Raw genomic sequence first — 15,225 nt, 5'->3', positions numbered from 1 at the left:
ACAAATGTCTTTGCTTTTACGTTATGAGGAGGATCCATTAGTCCTAGGTTCCACTGGCCCTAGGGTCCACTAGTCCTAACCTCTTTATATTATTTGATGGTGTATATTACAACAGCAAATTGATTTTAAAGTTCACAAATAAATGTGATACTTTTAAATAGCTAAGAAATAAAATCCAGTTTTGGTCAAATTACAAAAATAAAACATGATTCTGTTGACATACACCATTAAGCTCATTTAGTTGTACCTTTGTCTGTCAATCTGTTGAACTGAAAAATCAACAAATAATGGTAATTCACCGTAAAAAAATTTTTTGTTCTTAATTGTCACACTTTTGTGCGTTACTTAACTTACTTTAGTGCAACATATAGCCTACCATAAAAGCAAAAACAACTTGATGAACATGCTATTCTTAATATTAGGACTAGGACTAGTTCCCTTACATTGCTATGTGTAAAAGGGAAAGTTCATTCCAGTCATTTACTGCAAAGTTTTGCAGTTTCAGAATAATTCATAACAATAATAATATATTAGTACTTTACAAAATATAATTTATGAAATCCAAATCCATGCCTCAACAGTGTAATTATGTTGCTACAATAATGTCAATTCTATTACAAATCACGTAAGAATGTCTCAATATTTGCTCCCCCTCTCAGTGAGAGGGTCATACATGTTTCTGTCTGTATTGCCAGTCATTATGATTACAGAAATGCTTGAGATGGATATCATTAATAATAAACTTGAACAGATTTAAATCCTATATTTTGATGAGTAGTATCTTCATTCATTCGTGTTCTGTACCTGCTTACTGCAATTAAGGATCACGGGAGTCCTCAAGCCTATCCCAGCTATCATAGGGCATGAGACAGGGTATAGCCTGGACAGGAGTATAGGTGTATGATATTTGTGTTGTAGGGAACTATTATAGTGCCATGTTGACTATTGAATTTTTGCAGCGGATGTGGCCAATTGAAATGTGAGCCATGATTTGATATTTGTATTGACTTGTCATCATATGAAGTTAGTGATGTACACACAAAGCGTTTGCTATTATATTTTTCCCCTGAGGTCAATAGATGGCTGTTTCTTAAAAAACAAAAAAAATGGTGCTCTAGTCAAGTTTCACTTCATTTTGCTTTGAATGTTTTTTTAAGAGACCAAATGCAGATGGTTCATGTGGCCTCAATGGGCCATCACTGACAACAGATGTTTCTTAACCAGTACCTTAAAATAGCCGAGTTCTAAATATCACATATAGAAACACTGGACCAAAATTTGGACCTTGTCCCATTCCCAGAACCCACCTACCCACCTTGGTTATCCGTCCATGATTTCACCATGTTAGGTCTGAATTGAATCAAAATCCTTGAAGTATGTAGTTCAGATGCATGGGTCTACAACAAGGAGACCAGTGAAATAAGCCTGCAAGGTGCCAGCAACAACTCTGAAGGAATGACAAGCTTCTTTGGATACAACTGAAGAGAATGGACTGAGGCCAACTTTTGTCTGTTGGTTCAAAATTTACAGATTCAAGGTAGAGTGGTACAAAGAAGAAAGAGTAAGTGCTATACAGGAGCTGAGGTCCTTTGGGCTGGTGCTTATCACTGGACATGAAAGAGATGAGAGCCCAGCTCACAGGTGCCTCACTGCTGACAACTGGAAAAGGCCGAGAGGAATGTGAGGATTTGACCAATGGCCTATGTGGGTGGTTACCTGCCAAGGCTCAGTGCAGTTCTATGGTGTGCTGGATGCAGCAATATGCAGCATCATTACATGCCTCCAGACCAAACCTGAAACCATTTGAATAATTACGTTTATTAAATTTTGCACAATGTTGTACTCACTTCATTTCCACACAGCGTATTATATATTTATTTTTTGAAAGCACATGTTTTTAGCCTGGATGAAGTTACTGCATGTGCTGTAAATTTTGACATTCCAGTAGAGATGCATGGATCAGTTCTCATCCCAGCCAGCTGCTAAAAATAAAACATGCACCCGTCATCCATCCACAGCAAAGATTGTCTCAGATTTTGGTTTTCACACCTGACATCCATGATCATCATTACAATTATTTTATTTTTCAGTGGGTCATTGAAGCCCTTGTCACACAAAATGACTGGGCTGATGAGAACCCATACTTGGCCTGGAGCTGTCTGTGGTGCTGCCAGCTGCTCTACACAACTACATCAGCCATGGACATGGAAATGGACTGTGTAAATCAGAGTATACAAATTAGTGTCTGACGGCAATAAGTTTATAAAATGCTCACTTTTCAGAGAGTGCGATTAATATTTTATTCATGAATTATTTATTTCATCCACCCACAAATTATCAAAAACATGTCATTAACCCACGGATTATCTGCAGTGTCCCCAAATATGTCTGCGATTCATGCATGTATGTTTCAGTTGTTAAATATGTATATGATCAATGTAGATTGATTAATTATAGACTGCACATGAAAGTTACACATTGCTAGCTATAATTTTGGTGAGCGTGATATCACATACATATTGAGTTTTGAATGCCTAATAATTTGTAAACCATAAATACATAAGCAAACCTTTTTTTGCACATTGTGCTTTTCTGTATTTCAGGATTGCATCCTTCTATGGATGCAATAGTGCAGGGGTTTCTGCACATGCAACCTCAGCCCCCATCCCTGTGGAAATGAGCAGTCATGTTGACTGGCACTGGTTAATGAGCATCTCATTTATACACAGAGGTAGAGAAGTGCACTCAAACATTTGCAGGAATGTGCACAAAATCATCGCAGCGGGATTGTTCACGCCTGCCTGACTGACGTCAGATCGATGTTTCGCTCTGATTTGCTCTGATTCCTACTTATTTGGGCTGTGTGTGAAGGGGCCCTAACATTTAATTTCATTAATGGGACACTGTAAAGTTTGTGTGTGTGTGTGGGGGGGGGGGCACGTATACCAATGTTGGCCCGCGGACTATGATTTTGCACATGTAACAAAGTCATGCTATTGGACTTGTTTACACTCATTCATCTTCAACCACTTACTCCAGTTAAGGGTTTTTGGGGGGGAGCTGGAGCCCATCTCAGCAGTCATAGGGGGTGAGACAAAGTACACTCTGGACAGTCTGTCACAGGGCCACATATGGACAAACAGATGCATTTACACATCCATGCACACCAACTGACAATTTAAAGTTTCCAGTTCACCTAACCTGCATGTCTTTGGATGTGGCAGGAAGCCGGAGCACCCGGAGGGAACCCACACAAACATGGGGATAACATGCAAAACTCAGCACAGAAAGGACACACAGAAAGGCTTGCTGCTGAGAGGCAACAGTGCTAAGCACTAAGCCACTTATTTGTAAAATGTAATACAATTTGTAATCATGGCAAAAAAATAAATAAATAATAAAAATAATGGTTTGTACTCATCATGAAATATCTGTCAGATGTAGCCATTGCAAAGTAGAATTAGATAAAACAAATTTTCTTAGAATTAGAAATATGATTCCAAGAATGAAGCATTTTTTGTTATCCCATTTTCAGTCAACAAACATCTTCCACTGAAACTAAAAGAATGTAAAGCCTATCTTGTGTGCATATATATGTGTGTGTGTGTGTGTGTGTGTGTGTGTGTGTGTGTGTGTGTGTGTGTGTGTGTGTGTGTGTGTGTGTGTGTGTGTGTGTGTGTGTGTGTGTGTGTGTGTGTGTGTGTGTGTCGTGAAAGAAGAAACAAAGGTGGAAGTAGATTTTTATCTCTGACTTTGATAAGTCTCTCAAAATGGCAGTGTTGTATTTTTCCACACTTAAAGTACAGTGGTTCTGGGAGGTAATAATTCTTACTCCAGCAGATTTTTACACAGTTGAGCATGTTGGTTTTCCTTGTGAAACAGTGAACTGTGTCTCTTTCTGTGACCAAAGACCATTTTTTTAATCAATGTTCAAAACAGAAATAGGTGCCATATGCAATACTTTAATTACCTAACCAGTAGTTCACATTTTATTTTGTGGTGGGAATTGACTTTTGTGAAATCAAAACATGTGTTGACTATCAGTAAACCCACAGTTATTTCAGATACCCAAATAATTAAAAATTTATGCTGTCAAAGATTCTGCCTTAACCGGAATTAGTTTTTTACCTGATTAAATGAATTGATTTCTTGAGTGTATAACTACATAATTGTATCAGAAAAGGGCTGAGGGGCCAAATCTGTATGGTGGGAATGTGTCAAACTTAGAGACATTCATTATTCTCAGCAGTGGTGAGATATGGTGATTGTCTTACTGATTGTTTGTGAGACTTGGATGTTAAACACTGACCTAAAGTGATGACAGGATGTCTTTGGTCCCAGGCATCTTCAGAGGATTTTTAGGTATTGTTGGAATGCCTTTGTGTGAAATGTGTTGTTACATACCAGCCCAGTCACGTTTTTTTTTTTTTTTTTTTTTTTGTGCTCCCGTCACGAAATGATTAAACTTTTCATGACAGAGTTTTTTTTTTTAACTCACTATTACTAACCCTACTCCTACCCCCAACCCTAATCTTAACCATAACCTAAACCTACTCCTTCCCCCAACCCTAACCATAACCACCCTGACCCCCCCCTCCCCCCCCCCCCCCCCCCCCCCCCCCCCCCCCCCCGCTTTACTTTTAATTTCGTGCAGCCATCATGGAATGAATCAGAATGAATTTGTGCTGCCGTGACAAAAAATGAGGCGGTTTTCGTGACAATATCACGAACCAATAGATTAATGTATATTTTGTGCTGCTGAATCACGACATGCCGTGAGACCGGGTTGTACATACAGAGACTCAGATGAAGAACATCACTTTTGGCCATTTAGCAAATTTTTCTGTGCATGATCCAGTAGCTACATACCTCAGTGTTGAGGACCCCAGCAGCTGGAGAAGTGGGCACCCGCGTTTCATCTATAGCAGATAGATGCTGCTTTTGAGACTTGGGATGGACCATTTGCTTGTGGTTGCTATTTAGTTCCAAAGGTGATTCTGTATTGCGGTGGCAGTGGTAATGTGTGGCGCCAGCACATGCTCATAAACCTGAGCTGACCTAACTATATTGTGTTTATTTTAACTTATTTTCCTTTTGAGAACTTTGTCCCTCACATGCTAGCTTGCTGTAAATTATGATGACAAACTAGATAACATAAAAAATGCATATATCTTCAATTTTTAAACTATTCAGAGTGTAGACAACTCTCCACACTTATGTCTCCCCTGTTCTTTTTCATCCTATGCAGGTTTTCTAAGCACAGGCGACCAGGCAGCGAAAGGAAATTATGGTCTGTTGGACCAGATCCAAGCTCTGCGTTGGACCAGTGAGAACATTGCAGCCTTTGGTGGTGATCCGTTACGTATCACTGTGTTTGGCTCAGGCGCCGGGGCTTCCTGTGTGAACCTCCTTACTCTGTCTCACTACTCAGAGGGCAATCGCTGGAGCAATTCCACCAAAGGTAAAAGCACAATGCTCCAGCTGTAAGCTTGTAGTGGATAAACATATGTCATAGAAAGACAACAGTCTTCAGGATTCATTATATCAGAAGACCACTGAGTTCACTGATTAACACCATACTTGGGGCATAGACTTGCCAGTGAAGTTGCCTATGGACACCAATCCATCCTAAGAATATTAATGTCATAGAAATGAGTGAACTTACCTGAGCATGTGAGTGTTGAAAGTTATGTTGACTGTCACCTTGAATAGGGCAAGTAATCTTACCTCAGTGTCATTGACATCAGTTTGTGTTGCATTCTACTATTTTCTGTCTCCCTTAAGGATTCAGCTATCAGCTTCCACCTCCATTTAATAATATCCTCAGTCAACAGAAGACAACTTTTAGTATTATGTGGTTGGCAAGAAAAATGAATCACTGCAGTAATCAATTTGAGAAGACACAAAAGCATGACAAAGTAGACCATTTTACACAGGCTGTGCAAGTAGGGAATGTTGTGACATTATTCTTCCTTTCCATTCTGCATAGAATCCACATGCATGAAATGGGGTCATTTCTTTGTTTTGCCAATAAGCCGGCATGTTATGCTCTTTTGATGACTTGTTATATCTATAACCTGACATCAGACAACACACCATTGCCCAGAGATACATTATGACCATTTCTTTGTAGAGCAGGAACAGTCTAAAAAAATTCAGCCTTCTCTAAGTTTGGAAGTACAAAATTAACTGAATGCTTGCCTCCAGCGTTTCAGTGCGGGAGGCAACCCCCCCCCCCCCCCCTTTTTTTTTAAATACTACATTAGCATCTCAGAACAAGGTAAACCTACTTCCAAACCTAATCCTCACACCTGAGGAATGATCATCCCTTCTTATCAAGGTAGTTAGTGCATTTGTGTGTTTTAAAATGTGATAATTTGATGCCACTTGGCATCAAATAATTCCTTCACCAGGTAAAATAACTGTTGCAAAATAAGGGGGAAATAAAACACTCCTGGGCTGCAGTAAGCCTCTCCAAATGGGTTTGATGTGAATTCACCATGACTAATTACTGTAGAAGGAGTCAGGATGGATTAGAATTTTGTTGTGCAAGCAGACACAAGCATACAGTAGTTATACACACAGGCCTCCATGTAAAAATCCTGCCCTGAAGCAATCATTACATATGCTGGAGAGTGTTCAGCCAGAAGTTGCTCAGGGTTTGCAATCATTTCTGTACACCAGGGTGGTTTTTCACCCAGAAGTAGTGGAATACATTCAACTTTGACATCGTACATATACTGCAAGAAAAGAGTGTGTGTTGTTGTTTGGTACTCACAGCAATTAATTATTATGTTTTCCTTGTCAGTCTGAAAGGTTAAGATGGCAACGTAGAGGATTTGCACTGACATCAGAGGTCAACAGGCATGAACTAACCTCCAGCATAGTGCTGATCAAGCCTTCTGGTACAAGAGCATTCCGGCTTGGTGTCCACATTGCTCAGACAGAAAGGATGCTTCATTCTGTTGTTTTCCAAAAGGGTTACTGGTGTCGACGACCGAACGGTCCCCTCTAAAAATTGATCTACTGGACCTTCACTGCACCTTCACTGTGCATGCTTCATTTCGGAGCGTCGCAACAATTCGCAGATTATCGCCTTGTTTCTGCTTAAAACTGCATTCCAGACATCATCTATGTCAGCAACATATATCTGAAGGTTTTATATAACAGTCGTTGCCACATAAATTTGGCCTTATTTCATAATAAAAGACGGGAGAGTGATCAGAGTGCCACAGCAGCACATGTGAGACTGACTCTCTGTGTCTGACTCTCTACACCCAAAACTATCAAAGGGAAAAATATGATTATTAATGATCAAAAGAGAAATTAAAACCTCTTAAATGATTCTAAAGTCAGTTTTAAGCAGAAATGAGGCGATAGTCGGTGAGTTGCTAGCGATGCTCTGGAATGACATAGGCGCAGCAGCAGCATGTCAGACTCAGATGTGCTGCTGTGGGGCGCTGAACGGTGCCCCATCTTTTATTCTGAAATAATGCTGAATTTATGTGGAAATGATTGTTGTACAAAAGCTTCACATATCTATCGCTGACATAGATAATGGCTGGAGTGCAGTTTTAAACAGAAACGAGGTGATAATCGGTGAATGGCTGCTGACGCACAGAAATGATGCATGCACAGTGAAGGCAGGGCAGACCGATTTTTAGGGGGGGCCGTTGGGTCAGTGACACCAGAGGAGAAGAAGAAACAGATTTCAGCTTTGAAGAGTGACAACAACCCTATCTGATCACTTTAAGATTCAGTCAACGCTGTGTGTCAGGCAAAAATTTAGTTTTCTTTCTGTAATAATTCCAGCATTGATGCACTTCAGATAATTAGCACACTTCAAACTGCCTTTAGAGAGGATTATTGGAGCACAAGCAATGATCCAGCAGTTAATTACAGACACTTAACATGTTTATTTTCAGAGCCCTACATCTAAATATCATTCAGAGTTGGTGGACATGAATGGAAGATTTTCTGTGGTATTTCCAGGACTTCTGATGGAGTGAAGCCAACAATCTATTCCACAAGAATTATGAATTTTTCAAAATTGACTTCCCATTTAATAGCCCATGGAGTAGGATGTAATAATCAGTGCTTCCATGTCCATCTGTGCAAATATGCTGTTTAAGTATTTGATTTCTTTTAATTTTCTGCTCTGTTCACTCTGTATTTTATGTATATATGTCACTGGTGATAATATTTTTGGGGGATCCAGAGGTGGGGGTGACTCTACAAATAGTGATTATTATTTTTTTTAATAATCTGGCTTCTCAAATTTTACTTCCATAGTAGGAACAGATCCAACAAGTGACCTCTGATTACCTCAAACCCCCGACAGTGGACTGGGCACCTGCATGGACTCTCATCAGTTGTTTTTGTGTTTTGTTCTGCATTGTAAACTTTTTTGGTAGAATGACCTAAGCACTGGGTCACCCATCTGAGCCTGGTCTGCTTGAGGTTTCTTCCTCAGTAACATCAGAGGGAGTTTTTCTTACCACTGTCGCCTGTGTGCTTGCTCTGGGGGTTGGTAATGTTAGACCTTAATTGTGTGAAGCACACTGAGACAGCTTTGTTGTGATTTGGTGCTATATAAACTAGATAAATTGAATTGAAAATAAATTTCATATTGGATTAGTTGAGTTAACAACTGCCACCTGTACTGTTGTCCAGGAGAGAAACAATGTTGTTGGTGGAAGAAGGAAAACAAAGAGCAGTTGAAAACATACCCAGATGTGGTGTGAGAGTAGGAAAGGCAGGAGCGTGGAGGTGAAAGTCAGAACATTTAATGGTGGCACTATGAAGCGTAAGGAGAGCTACCATTGTGATATGGTGGAAAGGAGAAAGGTAATATTCTGTGCATAAAAGAGACCAGTGTAAGATGGGGTAAGGACAGGAATCCCGGTGGTGAGATCCAACTATTGTACTATAGTGTGGATGGAGTCAATGATTGGAGTTATCTTGAAGCATGGTATATTAACAGTCACTTTTTTCCGTAATCAGATGTGCAATGTTCTATAAAAGTGTGCAAGTTTTTTTTTTTTTTTCAAAGTGATCTCAAACAGGTTTGAAGTCGAACAGTATTTTCTACACCAGTTACACCTACAACCTACTATCCATAAAATCTATGTGTTACTAACTTTTGTCTAACCAATTATTGTGCTACTATTTTCAGGTGAAATCTACATTTAGTTGCAGCTGAAAATGCTGTAGCTTTATGAGATACTGATCATTTTCAAGAGATATTATTACGAATTTCCTTTTATTGAGAAATAATGCCACCCTAAATATCATTTCAGATTCAGTGAGTAGAGTCCTTTGTGTTTGTGACATGTGACTGTATAGGAGGTGTCTTTTTTGCAAACAACTATACCTTTTTCTCTTAAATTATACATTTTCATAACATTTCATTGTGATATAACTCCATGGATGACATTTCTAATTGGTTTATCGGTATTTGGCTCTTTATCAGTGATATATTGCTAAGTAACTGTTTGAAACCTATGATTTTCAGATTTACAGTGTCAAGAAATAACACACCCACATAGTCTAAAATATGCTGTAATATCCATAGACAATGTCTTCTGAGTTTAAGTATGTTTGACAGTATGTTTGCTGTTCTGATAGGCCTGGATGGTCTCCTCACAAAATAAAGTGGTCCTTTTGATTCCAGATGGTAATAATTTTGAAATATATAGTGTCCATAGAGAATGAAATACATCCAAATTTCCAAGGTCCTTAGCAAAAATAAATAAATAAGTCCATGTTCTCTTATAATTTAGGATTATTAAATGGACATACTGAACAGCCAGAGCATGTATTTACTGTAATTTCCAGACTATTGAGCACACCTGAATATACGAGGGCTGTCAATAAAGTATAGGTCCTTTTTATTTTTTTCAAAAACTATATGGATTCATTCATATGTTTTTACGTCAGACATGCTTGAACCCTCGTGCGGCGGCACAGGAAAAACACCTCCGTGTTGATAACCATTTGTAAAATCCAGGCGGCTTTTGATGGCTTTCAGTGGAGTGAGTATATGAGAAATTGTTTAACAGCTGGACATGTTCCAACTTGTCCTTAAGGCTTCCAACGGAGGTGTTTTTCTGTGGCGGAGCGTCGCAGTGGCTGCGAGCCGACGCTGCAATCCGCCCGCACGTCTTTCATTAAAAAAATCTCCTTTAACAGTGGAATATCCGGATAAAATGCTGAAACCAACTTCTTCTGAAACTAATCTGTTCTCTCACGACGTCCCGGATCAATAGAGCCTGAAATGTGGAGGTTTTCAGCTTGAAACAGGCTGACGACGGCGCCTGGGAGTGCTGCACGACGTCTCGCTCTGTGGGAAGTCCTTAAAGCGACAGTATCACCTCAAAATCTCTCATCAGCCGTTAAAATTTTCACCGAAAACCAGCTTAATTTTTCGAACCATGTCCACTTCGATGTGTCTCACAGGTTTAGAAAAAATTTTGATCAAACAAAGCGCCAGTCTCTCAGCAACTTCTCAGACAAAGGAATTCCGACGAGGGGCTGGACGACTCCTCCCACAAGGAGTGCTCAAAGGCGAATGACGTCACCGACAGGCGTGGAAAAACTCACGCATGCGCACGAGGGTTCAAGCATGTCTGACGTAAAAACATATGAATGAAATCCATATAGTTTTTGAAAAAAATAAAAAGGACCTATACTTTATTGACAGACCTCGTAAGCTGCACCCATCAATTTTAAAAAGAAGCAAACAATTGTACATATAAGCCACACTTGTCTATAAGCTGCATGTGTCCACATTGTAAAATGAGATATTTACAAATATTTATTATATGTGTAAATTTTATTATATTTAACTTTTAATTAAATACATACCTGTAACATACACAAATATGTACCGTAAATGCTTTTTTGAAGGTGGAACAAGCAGTTATTTACAAGCATGGCATCAAGCGCACGCATGGTGTCGAATGGCATCTCTGCACCACACGCAAGCAAAACTGAGTAATTTTAACATTTTATAAAAAAAAAAAAAAAAAAAAAAATTCTATTGTTTTTTTCTCGGTGGATCATGGGATAATGTCAACGCATGCAAACAGAAGTGCCTGATGCCTGTGGTAACTGAAACATTAATGAATGAGGCACTGTGACTCATTCAACAGCGGCCTGTGGGGGAGTGCGGGCTCTGCTGACAGCACCACAGACACCCAACCAACAAATTACACCTGCAGCAGACTGAGTTTGTCTCGCATCAGTGCGACAGCCACACCACATGCTGCAACTCAGCCACATGATAGATGACCTCCGGTGGAGAAGCCATGATCTGACACAGCAACTGTGGTGCAAAATGCCGGTGTCACAGAGGGACTTTTCTTCAGCAACAAGAAGGAATTAAAGTATTTTCAGATGTCGTTTTCCAAATTCAGGCAGCTTTATGTGGATGATTTTTCTTCAGGATGTGATGATGAATCCCACTGAACAAACAGGTAAGACTTTATATTTACTCCATGTGTGAATTTACTTCACATGAGGACCACAGCTTTCAGCCAATCAATGGCCAGCATTCATGGTCATATTTCAACTTATAAGTAAATTCCAAGTATGCCTGTTAAAATTCATGAAATAACTTCATCATTGTTTAAGCCACAGTGTTCAAAGTGTATGAAAAAAGTAGCATCTTATAGGAAATTATGGTACATGGATATCACATTCCTAAATTGGCCTCTGTACAACATAGATGGACACCTGATTGTGAAAAAGGTACATGTGAAAGGAAAGGAATAGTTTGTTACATAGTGATGAATAAGTTCAAAGAGGTGGTGCAGGATATACCCAATAAACAAGGAGTGGTGAATTGGAGTAGACTACTATGCACATGTTGGTGAGGGGAACAGAGGTGATGAGACAGATATGGTATCATGAACAGGAAAGTAGGCAGGCAAAATGAAAGTTTGCTAAAAGGATGTAAATACCTGTGCAGAATACCTTTACTCAGAAGAAGAAGCACTGAGTGATGTATAGGTGTGGAGAAAGGGTATGACCTCTTCAGGAGATGCTACATGAAAGAGACTGGACACTGTAAATTTGAGGTTGGGGAGAGTGTAGGTTGACACTATCAGATAGTGGTTTGTAGGATGACACTGGATGCGACAAAGAGGCAGAAAGCAATGGCTGCACTCATAAACTGGATGGTTGCTGGATGATTAGGCAACTACTCCAGGCAACTACTCAACGGCTTGTTTTACAACAGATTGTTTTAGATGCAAGTATGACTGTCAATGCAGTAAGCTAATTTTACTTGATATAACATCTTAAAATGCATCAGGCTGTCTCAATCTCACATAAAGTTTTGAAATAAGCTTTAAAAAATATCTATCTTCTTGAAATCTCTTACTTAAATTAAGGCTCATACAACCTTGTTTTACAGACAAGTTCCTTTTATCGAGTGAAAAATAACTGACATAAAGACAATGTTTCTTATCGAGATAAGCCAAAAGACTTCTGCTTGAATTAGGTCAAATGATGCCCCTTAGAAAGCACTAGATAATGCATTTATACCAGCAATAGCAGTGAGATTTTGAATCTATAAAAGAATATGACACATCCCTTGATCTGCAGCATTTGCACTGTTGAGATGAAATCAGATCAAATCAAATCAATTTTATTTATATAGCGCCAAATCACAACAAACAGTTGCCCCAAGGCACTTTATATTGTAAGGCAAAGCCATACAATAATTACGGAAAAACCCCAACGGTCAAAACGACCCCCTGTGAGCAAGCACTTGGCGACAGTGGGAAGGAAAACTCCCTTTTAACAGGAAGAAACCTCCAGCAGAACCAGGCTCAGGGAGGGGCAGTCTTCTGCTGGGACTGGTTGGGGCTGAGGGAGAGAACCAGGAAAAAGACATGCTGTGGAGGGGAGCAGAGATCAATCACTAATGATTAAATGCAGAGTGGTGCATACAGAGCAAAAAGAGAAAGAAACACTCAGTGCATCATGGGAACCCCCCAGCAGTCTAAGTCTATAGCAGCATAACTAAGGGATGGTTCAGGGTCACCTGATCCAGCCCTAACTATAAGCTTTAGCAAAAAGGAAAGTTTTAAGCCTAATCTTAAAAGTAGAGAGGGTGTCTGTCTCCGTGATCCGAATTGGGAGCTGGTTCCAGAGGAGAGGAGCCTGAAAGCTGAAGGCTCTGCCTCCCATTCTACTCTTACAAACCCTAGGAACTACAAGTAAGCCTGCAGTCTGAGAGCGAAGCGCTCTATTGGGGTGATATGGTACTATGAGGTCCCTAAGAAAAGATGGGACCTGATTATTCAAAACCTTATAAGTAAGAAGAAGAATTTTAAATTATATTCTAGAATTAACAGGAAGCCAATGAAGAGAGGCCAATATGGGTGAGATATGCTCTCTCCTTCTAGTCCCTGTCAGTACTCTAGCTGCAGCATTTTGAATTAACTGAAGGCTTTTCAGGGAACTTTTAGGACAACCTGATAATAATGAATTACAATAGTCCAGCCTAGAGGAAATAAATGCATTAATTAGTTTTTCAGCATCACTCTGAGACAAGGCCTTTCTAATTTTAGAGATATTGCGCAAATGCAAAAAAGCAGTCCTACATATTTGTTTAATATGCGCATTGAATGACATATCCTGATCAAAAATGACTCCAAGATTTCTCACAGTATTACTAGAGGTCAGGGTAATCTCATCCAGAGTAAGGATCTGGTTAGACACCATGTTTCTAAGATTTATGGGGCCAAGTACAATAACTTCAGTTTTATCTGAGTTTAAAAGCAGGAACTTAGAGGTCATCCATGTCTTTATGTCTGTAAGACAATCCTGCAATTTAGCTAATTGGTGTGTGTCCTCTGGCTTCATGGATAGATAAAGCTGGGTATCATCTGCGTAACAATGAAAATTTAAGCAATGCTGTCTAATAATACTGCCTAAGGGAAGCATGATATGTCATTCAAAGCGCATATTAAACAAATATGTAGGACTGCCTTTTTGCATTTACGCAATATCTCTAAAATCAGAAAGGTCTTGTCTCAGAGTGATGCTGAAAAACTAATTCATGCATTTGTTTCCTCTAGGCTGGACTATTGTAATTCATTATTATCAGGTTGTCCTAAAAGTTCCCTAAAAAGCCTTCAGTTGGTTCAGAATGCTGCAGCTAGAGTACTGACGGGGACTAGCAGGAGAGAGCATATCTCACCCGTGTTGGCCTCCCTTCATTGGCTTCCTGTTAATGCTAGAATAGAATTTAAAATTCTTCTTCTTACTTATAAGGTTTTGAATAATCAGGTCCCATCTTATCTTAGGGACCTCATAGTACCATATTACCCCATTAGAGCGCTTCGCTCTCAGACTGCGGGCTTACTTGTAGTTCCTAGGGTTTGTAAGAGTAGAATGGGAGGCAGAGCCTTCAGCTTTCAGGCTCCTCTCCTGTGGAACCAGCTCCCAATTCAGATCAGGGAGACAGATACCCTCTCTACTTTTAAGATTAGGCTTAAAACTTTCCTTTTCGCTAAGGCTTATAGTTAGGGCTGGATCGGGTGACCCTGGACCATCCCTTGGTTATGTTGCTTTAGACGTAGACTGTGTTTCATAATTATTGTATGGCCTTGCCTTGCAATGTGGAGCGCCTTGGGGCAACTGTTTGTTGTGATTTGGCGCTATACAAGAAAAAAGTTGATTGATTGATTGATTAAAAGCCTGTGGTACATAGCCAACTAATAAAGATAGATTGACCATATTTAAGATTGAAGCATTAAATAATGGTAGGGCTTCCTCGAGCAGCCTGGTAGGAATGGGGTCTAATAGACATGTTGATGGTTTGGAGGAAGTAACTAATGAAAATAACTCAGACAGAACAATCGGAGAGAAAGAGTCTAACCAAATACTGGCATCACTGAAAGCAGCCAAAGAGAACAATATGTCTTTGGGATGGTTATGAGTAATTCTTTCTCTAATAGTTAAAACTTTATTAGCAAAGAAAGTCATGAAGTCATTACTAGTTAAAGTTAAAAGAATACTCGGCTCAATAGAGCTCTAACTCTTTGTCAGCCTGGCTACAGTGCTGAAAAGAAACCTGGGGTTGTTCTTATTTTCTTAAATTAGTGATGAGTAGTAAGATGTCCTAGCTTTATGGAGGGCTTTTTTATAGAGCAACAGACTCTTTTTCCAGGCTAAGTGAAGATCTTCTAAATTAGTGAGACGCCATTTCCT

General features: G+C 39.6%; 1 protein-coding gene across 3 annotated transcripts in view; it reads left to right on the top strand.

Annotated features, from left to right (window-relative positions):
- The window catches only part of nlgn1 (neuroligin 1), a 991,517-nt gene that overhangs the window by 936,671 nt on the left and 39,621 nt on the right, over positions 1-15,225 (top strand). For all 3 annotated transcript variants that reach the window (XM_034180344.1, XM_034180342.1, XM_034180343.1), the window contains one exon: positions 5,249-5,461. In XM_034180344.1, the coding sequence (XP_034036235.1) occupies positions 5,249-5,461 (213 nt within the window). The remainder of the gene's footprint in view (positions 1-5,248; positions 5,462-15,225) is intronic.

Source organism: Thalassophryne amazonica, chromosome 10 (assembly GCF_902500255.1).
Source record: "Thalassophryne amazonica chromosome 10, fThaAma1.1, whole genome shotgun sequence".
Classification (NCBI taxonomy): Eukaryota; Metazoa; Chordata; class Actinopteri; order Batrachoidiformes; family Batrachoididae; genus Thalassophryne; species Thalassophryne amazonica.
The sequence above is the reverse complement of the archived record's forward strand: the minus strand, read 5'-3'. Positions and strand labels throughout refer to the sequence as shown.